Here is an 8,534-nt window from a genome sequence, read left to right as displayed (position 1 = left end):
AGAATAGGACAGAACTACCTTGTGTAACTACGCTGCTATTTTCCACCCTGCCTAATTTCTTCCCCATCCACTCTTTTGGTTTTTTGTTAGGCTTGGTGATGGCCTGCTGCACATGTTGTGCTGCGCCCACATCACCTTCATGTAATATGACTTTCGTCATTCGGGTTTTTGCCCCTTTTTAATGCATAAGGTAGATCATGGTCTATCTTTTCTTTCAAAAAGAAAATACCCTAGGTCTTGTTTGTGTTTATTGTGTTGGAGTAAATACAGAGTACAAATGCCTACCAAAAGATTGTTGTGTGTCCTCTACAAGCCTAGCCCTTCGATTTGTATAGATACCGGGGGGCATAGCGTCACAACATCTTAGTCAGCTACCTACGAGGAACCGAGTCCTCCACAAATCAAGTTTCCTAGAGTATACGTTAAGTTTTCTGGATCCTTCCGTTTACACGTCATTGGCCGCCCGATGTGGCCCATGCTGGAACCAACAAAGGGGTCATCGGCCAACCCGCGTGGCCGAGATACGACATGGTGAGAGACCCCCTAGTCGGGACACCATCAGTGGGTGAGGCAGAGATTGGGCAGGCAATAACTGAGACAATTTTTAGACATTAGTGGATGCGTGCAAAACGAACGAAACGACTATGGACTCCACTTTAATAGTAGAGATATTTTGAAAATGTTCTACAAATTATACATATGTTAAATATTTTTTATTTAAAAACATATGAAAAATTCTTCAACTACTACTAAGAAAATGGTCATCATGTACTAATAAAATGTTGACCATGTATTTTAGGAAAATGTTATATAGTGTGTTAAGAACGTTCATGCGTGCATTCAAAAAATATTCATCATATTTTTTTAAAAAAATGTCCATAGTGTAATTTAAAAATGTTTATCATGTATTTAAAAAATGTTTGTACAACTAAAAGAAGTGTCCACACATTTTAAAAACTTTATGTAATTTTAAAAAGTGTTCATGCCTTTGTAATAAATTTTCATGTATTATAAAAAGGTGTTCACACATTGTAAAAATATTCATATATTTTCATATAGAAAAGGGAAAAAGAAGTGTTCACATATTTACAAAAACTTGATTTGGTGGGAAATACGTGTTCATCAATATTATAGAAATATTCCTGTAATTTCAAGAAGTGTTCACACAGTTAAAAGAATTCTTAAATTTTTAAGAAGTGTTTGAACATTTGAAAAACGTGTACTTTTTGCAATAGAAGAAATAAAAGTAAGTGAAAGGGGGCAATAAAAAGAGAGTAAAAGTGAAAGAAAAAATAAAAAATAAGAAAAAGAAAGATGAACGGCCGGATGGATCGAAAAGAAAAACCCGTACGAGATGGCTTGCGGGTGACGAAGCGATTTCAAAGTGTGTTGTCCCTGCGACTGCGAACGTCACCCGCGTAAACGCGACGCATACGCAATCTGTCTGAATCCCGCGCCAACTCGGAGACGCGCGTTGCCAGTGCCAGCCCATAAACATCCTCGATCCTTCCTCTCATCCTCCTTGATCTCCTCTGCTCCCGACGCACACGAATCCCCGCCCCTCTGCTCTGCTCTCGGCGCGCGTTCTAAGCTCAGATCATGTCGACGGCCATCCGCAAGCGCCCGGCGGCGGGACAAGAACCGCGCGTCCATGGCGGCAAGAAGCCCCGACACGCGTTCGGTAGCATCACCGACTACAAGAAGCTTCAGGTGCTTGGAGAAGGCACCTACGGCGAGGTGTTCAAGGCGCGCGACCGCCGCACCGGCAAGAAAGTCGCCGTGAAGTGGGTCCGCGGCAACGGGGCCGGCGGGCACGGCCCGCCTGACATCCGCGCGATCACCCGCGAGGCCGGCTGCCTTGCCGCGTGCCGGGGTCATGAATCGATTCTTGAGATCTTGGATGTGGCGACGGACGCCGAGACAGGGGATGTGTTCCTCGTCATGGAGCTCGTCGCCGACGGCCGCACCCTCCGCGAGTCGCTCTGGAGGCCTGTATCCGAGGACGTGACCCGAGTGATGATGGAGCAGCTCCTGGACGCGGCGAAGAAGATACATGGAGCCGGCATCATCCATCGGGACTTTAAGCCGGAGAACGTCCTGGTCGGCTTCTTCGGCGGGCTCAAGGTTGGTGACTTTGGGTCGGCAATGCGGGCGAAGCCGGCCGGAGTGCCCTATGAGGAGTGCTGTGTCGGCACCCTGATTTACACCTCGCCGGAGCAGCTGGAAGGCAACCGGTACTACGGCCAGGCCGTGGACATGTGGGCGCTTGGGTGCATCATGGCGGAAATGTTGACCGGCGGGACCCTCTTCGTGGCGGAGACAGAGGAGGAGCTGCTCGCCGAGATGTACAAGCTGCGAGACCAGATCACTTCTACGGGGAAGCTGGATTTGGAGTTCTTGGAGGAGCTTTCGGAACCCGGGCGTGAGGTCCTGACCTGCCTGCTTGCCTTCAACCCCGACGAGAGGATCACGGCGGCGGAAGCGCTCGAGCACAGGTGGTTCAGCAAGCCCAAAGGAGCAGAGCACCCTGGCTTTGTGTCGCTGATGAGTTAATTAGTTTGATGTAGCATCTGATAGATGCAGTGCCACTGGTTAATTATTAGTACATTGCAGTGCCACTGACTTAGCTTAGCTACTGTGTTATTATGTACTGTAACTAGTTGCAGGGCCCAAACTTAGTTTATGGGTTCCTTGCCATGTAATCCTGTGAGGAATCAATTACTCAGTTAGTAGCATGGAAATTACATGATGGAGCTAAAGGCCAAGTTTGAACGAACAATGTCTGAATCTGCTAAAAGCCAAGTTTCTGAATCTGGGTGAGCTTTCTGTGACCGGTCCGAATATGCAAAGCTTCTGAATCTGGTTGAAAAAACTGATGTTGATGCATGGACTAAATAGATGTGAAGTTCAACGAAGAAAAACAAATGCTGAATGTCTCAAACCTAAGAAGGATATTCTACTACTAGCAACTTGGATTTCATCGGTTCAGAGCAACGCACATGAAATCTGCACAACAGTAACAGGTTCCACTGAAAAAAGATGGCACTAACAGATGATACAATGGAAAAGGGAACATCCGCATAAAAATCCTAAGCTTTCTTGGCCCAGCAGGCGTCTCGGCTCTCATCATGCCTCAGCTTTACTTCCATTGCATTGCAAGTCACACAAACACAAAGTGCCTCCTCCTAGTCCTAGATTAGGCTCGATCAATCCTCACCTCTACTCTGCAGTTGCAAGTCTATGTAAAGCTCGGCTCAACACAAAGTTCATCTTCATTTCAGGTCTCCTCAACTCAACAGATCAGAGCTGAGAGATGGCTCTTCTTCCTCCTCTGCTTCTGTCCTGCATCTTGGTGCTGGCTCTCCCAGGTGACTCCACTCATCAGTGTGCTTGTGAAATGTGATGAAGGCCTTGCGTTTGAAGTTGAACTGAACATGTACGTCGTTTCATTTTGCTGCAGGGCCGGCGGTGTTGATGGCAAGGGGCGTCACGTTCCACGTAACCAACAAGTGCCCATTCCCGGTGTGGCCGGCTGTCGCGCCCAACGCCGGCCACCCCGTGCTCGCCGCAGGCGGTTTCTTCCTCCCTCCGGGACAGTCGAAGCGCGTCGGGGCTCCGGCCACCTGGAACGGCCGCTTCTGGGGCCGCACCGGCTGCAACTTCCCAGGCACCGGCTGCCTCACCGGCGACTGTGAAGGGCGCCTGGCCTGCAACGGGTCCGTCGGCGCCCCTCCCGCCACCCTCGTCGAGGGGAACCTGCACGAGGACCAGAGCAAGGGGAGCTCCTACGACGTGAGCGTGGTGGACGGGTACAACCTCCCTGTGGCCGTGTGGACCAGGCCGGCGAACCGCAGCGGCGACTGCTTCATCGCCGGGTGCGCCAAGAACGTGAACGCGGTGTGCCCGCCGGAGCTGCAGGTCACTAGCGGCACGGGCAAGAAGGCAACGGTGGTGGCGTGCAGGAGCGCGTGCCTGGCCTTCGGCCTGGACGCCTTCTGCTGCCGCGGAGACGTGCCGGGGCAGCGTCTACTCGCGGCTCTTCAGGGACGCCTGCCCGGCCTACTACAGCTACGTCTACGCGCAGGAGTACGTGGTCACATTCTGCCCGTCCAGATGGGGCGATCGTGGCCCAGGTTTGAGCAGTGCGTGCAGCAGCCCAGGACTGTGCTACGTATGTATTTTTTTTAGACTCCGTATAGGTATTTATACCTGCGGTGTGTAATATTTTGTGTTGGAGACATATATTACCATGCAAAAAAAATACATGTACTATTTGCCGCAAAAAATAAATACATGTACTATTTAGAGGCTAAGGTGCACTTCGCCATGTCGTTCTTTTCTTTTTGCGACTGCATGTCGTTCGTGGGATTAACTCTTGTTTTCTTTGACATGTTGTTATTGCAGTTGATGATTTTGGTTTGATTTTATCTGCATTGCCTTGAGTTTCCTTTTTGACGAGAAAACAGCTAGGCTCTGATTTTCATTGATGAAAAAGGTAGAAATCAAACAAACACAAACGCGATCCAAAAAACAAAAGGTGGCATGGCGCCGGCAACCACGCCTGAGTACATAGCATGTTTCTCACATGTTCAAGATGAATCTAAGTGGCTCTGATGGTGTCTTTTCATTCATATATTGTGTTGTGATGTTGTTGGAGTTGATATTTGTTCCGAGAGCAGAGTGGGGTTCTAACTAATCTAAACCTTGACTTGACCAAACCAAGGAAGGATTCGGTTAAACAAGTTCCATTCATTTTACTGTGCCTATTCAAGTTATGCTCAATGTTAATTGCCATAATGTGTACAACTCCAGACTACTGCCAGCAAATAGTATTCGAAAACCCGCATCCTTGGATAATGAAACTGAAACAATAGCAACTGTTGCACATGCACCTAAATCGTAAGAATCTCTTGGTGCGTCAATTTCCTGGGACTATGACCACAACGGACAGGGGCATCAAAAGAAATCCCGCCATTCCAGTTGATATCGTAACGATTTTGAAGCCTGCCAGAACTTAAATAATTTTTGAAAGATAAATGATGATAGATAAAACACTTACGTCACACTTCCTTGAGGACGGTGAGGACAGAAGGGAGATAGAATTTCTACTCTTCGGAAACTACATAATAAGTAACTACCAAAATATATTTTCTTTCTAGAATCAACAACGACCAACAAAGGGATCCTACGGTCGGTACTACTTTGATACCAACTTGTAACGCCCAACATGCGGTCCTAGCGTCAACAAATACTTTGCAATCCTTGCCAATGCTAGAAGCGCATATTGGTCACCCCAACATATGATTTCATATACATGCACTGTCATATGCCGGCGAACAAAGATGTAATATCACAACAAGTACAACTAAACAAGATAGAAGAGTTTAATAGAAGAGAAAAGTATACTTTTCGTCCCTCAACTCTTGGTGGAGTCTAAATTTGGTCCCTTAACTTCAAAACCAGACAACTTGCACCCCCAACTACTAAAACCGGACAAGGTTCATCCCCGGTCTCGGTTTTGACCGGTTTTGGTGTTGACTCACCCCGGTTTTAACCGTCTCTGACTCAAATTCACGTATTTTTTCATATTCGTGAACTTTTTGCAATTCACATACTCTTTTCAAATCCGCGTTGTTTTTGCAAGATCGCATAATTTTTTTAAAAATAAAAATACTTTTTTTTCAAATCCATGAACTATTTTAAATTTTGCGTACTTTTTTCAAATCTGTTTTTTAAAAACAAATTGCATACTTTTTTTCAAATCTGCATATGTTTCCCAAGTTTGTGTAATTTTATAAAATCCAATTATTATTTTCAAATCCATGAATTATTTTTGAAATTCGCATACTTGTTTCAAATCTGCATACCTTTTAAACTTCAGGTATTTAGTCGGCACGGTCAAAACCGGGGTGGGACAGCACCAAAACCGGTCAAAACCGTGAACATGGATGAATCTTGTCCGATTTCAATAGTTAAGGGTGCAAGTTGTTCGGTTTTGAAGTTGAGGGACGAAATCTAGACTCCGCCAAGAATTGAGGGACGAAAAGTATACTTTTCTCTTAATAGAATGTACAATAGGGCAAACGTATGCCCATATGATAACATAGTTGTACACTAATCAGAGGTCACATGAACAAACATTACAACATTCATGCAACGGAAGAACACGGGTCCGAGTACAGACAAGAACCAAGGTTGCCAAAAGAGGCTAGAACATAAGCAAAACATCCCATAACCAACGGGTTCCACATAACAAGTTAATGTTTTGATGGTGTAAAACTTTCCAAAATCATGAAAACAGTATTGGAACAACACACATAATATAAGATGGTCCAACGGATCGATAGGAAAAATACGAGTGTATATGCCCGGGAAAAAACAAATAGTTGACTATATATTTATGTAGCACTGAGCTGAAACGATGGACTTCTTTGTCGAGGGCACGTAAATGCATATTTTCACAATCACCCTGTTGGATCATCATGTTATAACATTGGAGTGATGTTTCACTATTTATTCCTGGAATTTGGTCTACTTTTGAGCCAGCCCAATAGCATTTTTAGAATTCCTAATAAATCTTAGAGGACCACTTAGCCCATTCATGCAAGGCAAAAGGTGGGACTAAAATTTAGTCTTATACTGCTCACCTAGCAGGAGTTAGACCTCCTTATAAGGGCGGTTGTTTCTTCACATGTATGAGGATGAGAACAAGAGAGACATTCACGTGCGCTCCTCCTGCGCCGCCTGCCTCGTCACGATGCGCCGCGCCGCGGGTTGCAGGAATGAGCCAAGCCATTGTCCGCCTGTTCGTTTCGTCTCCCTCTTTTGCTTCACCTCCCGTCGCTGGCTGTTCGCCTCCTTCTCCTATGCCTATAAAAGAGATGTCGCTCATCTCCAGAGAGACACACTAGAACAACACCTTCCTCATGCCGCCGAGTTCCAGAGCACTGAGCTACTGCTACGATATTTGCCATCCCGGCTTGCGGCGTGCACCGCAGGTCAGGACAGTAGGCCTCTGAAACCCCACCTCTTTGAGTCCTGTACGGGAGAAGGGTGATAAGGTTTTTTGGGGAGCGCTCTGCGGGACTACTGACCTGTTCATCACGGACACCCCGGACGCTGACGATACTTCCCCGACGTCGAGGACATGGGTGACAATGTCAGCGCCAACGCTACTGCTACTGCCACAACTCAGTATGTGTTCATGTTCCTTTTGTTCGAGTACCTACTACAGTTTCTTCTTCTAGTATCAGCTCTACATATGTTCTATTCTAGTTCACATGTGCAGATGCTATTTGCCTTCTCTCTGTTAGATTACATGACTTGTTTCATCTTTATTATAATAGTCATGTTTTATCTAGTATTTCTATGGATTAAATCATATGGTAAATTGCTCGTATTTAAAACAATCCAAAAACCTTATCATAGGAAATTTACCCCAAGTAGTTTTGCTGCATCCATGAGGCCTCCTCTGTTTGAGGGTGTGCACTATAAGAGGTGGCGTGTGAGAGCTGTTTTATGGTTTCAAACCATTAGCTGCTGAGATGCTAGTCTTGGCAAACCCGAAGAAGATCTTGATCCTCAACAGGAACAAGCTTTTCAGAAAACTGATACCCTGTTTAAGGCTGCTCTCTTGAGTGTTCTTGGTGAGAACATAGTTGATGCTTATGCGTCAATTGATAATGGCAAAAATATGTGGGATGCACTCGAGGCCAAGTTTGGGTCTCGGATGCTGACACTTAGCCGTACATCATGGAACAACTCTATGACTACAAGATGGCAGATGAGCACTCCGTGGTTGAGCAAGCTCACGAGATACAGTCATTTGCCTAGAGAACTTGAGCACTTCAATTGTATGTTACTAGATAAGTTTGTTGCTGGAGGCGGGGGAGAGTCGAGGCGGATCCGGAACTTCCACCAATGTCCACCTTGGACCTCTCGAGGGCAATACAAAGGGCTAGGTCCTCGTCGGAGTCGGAGGAGGACCGGCTGCCGGCGCTCGACATAGTTGAGCAGTCAACGGAGTGGATCGAATCGGAGAAATCGGAGGGAAGAAGAAGAGACGGATCAAGAGTGAAGTGAGCTAGGGTTTCCGGATTGGGAATATTTGTGGGGGCGGAGTGGGGTCGGGGTGGGCCGGGCCGACGTGGCGGGCGTGCCCTGGTGCCCCCATATCCGCCCCATATTTGGGCTGGATATGAGGGGCGCCGGACAACCCGGGCGTTTGAGGGCCATTTGAAGCGCCCGATTGGGTGAGAAAAACGTGACCGGTCAGTGACCGGACGGGCCGTCTGGGCGTTTGAGACCGGTTTGAGGCGATCTACGAGAGGTGCAAGGATCGCTCCACCACACATCTGGCTTTTCTTTCTCTTCTTCAGATGCTTCTCTCAAATCTGGCTCAACTTGGTGCTCTTGCTTTTCTCTTGACTAGTAGTAGAGCAGTGACTGTTGAGTTTGGGGAGTTGAGGTGTGTCGGAGGAGATTTTAAGAGCATGTTCGAAACCTCTCCAATTCAAAACTATGCTCCGCGTGAG

At 46.8% G+C, this 8,534-nt stretch overlaps 1 protein-coding gene and 1 pseudogene across 1 annotated transcript; both read left to right on the top strand.

The window, feature by feature from the left end:
- Positions 1-1,552: 1,552 nt before the first annotated feature.
- Positions 1,553-2,771, top strand: LOC123100336 (putative cyclin-dependent kinase F-2). Its single transcript, XM_044522276.1, has one exon. It carries the CDS (start codon positions 1,600-1,602, stop codon positions 2,551-2,553), a length of 954 nt encoding a protein of 317 aa, XP_044378211.1. The 5' UTR covers positions 1,553-1,599; the 3' UTR covers positions 2,554-2,771.
- A 446-nt stretch (positions 2,772-3,217) lies between these two features.
- On the top strand, positions 3,218-4,313 carry LOC123100335 (thaumatin-like protein; annotated as a pseudogene).
- Positions 4,314-8,534: the final 4,221 nt, after the last annotated feature.

The sequence above is a fragment of the Triticum aestivum genome, chromosome 4D, assembly GCF_018294505.1.
Source record: "Triticum aestivum cultivar Chinese Spring chromosome 4D, IWGSC CS RefSeq v2.1, whole genome shotgun sequence".
Lineage (NCBI taxonomy): Eukaryota > Viridiplantae > Streptophyta > Magnoliopsida > Poales > Poaceae > Triticum > Triticum aestivum.
Note: the sequence above shows the minus strand (reverse complement) of the source record. Positions and strands in the feature narration are given on the sequence as shown.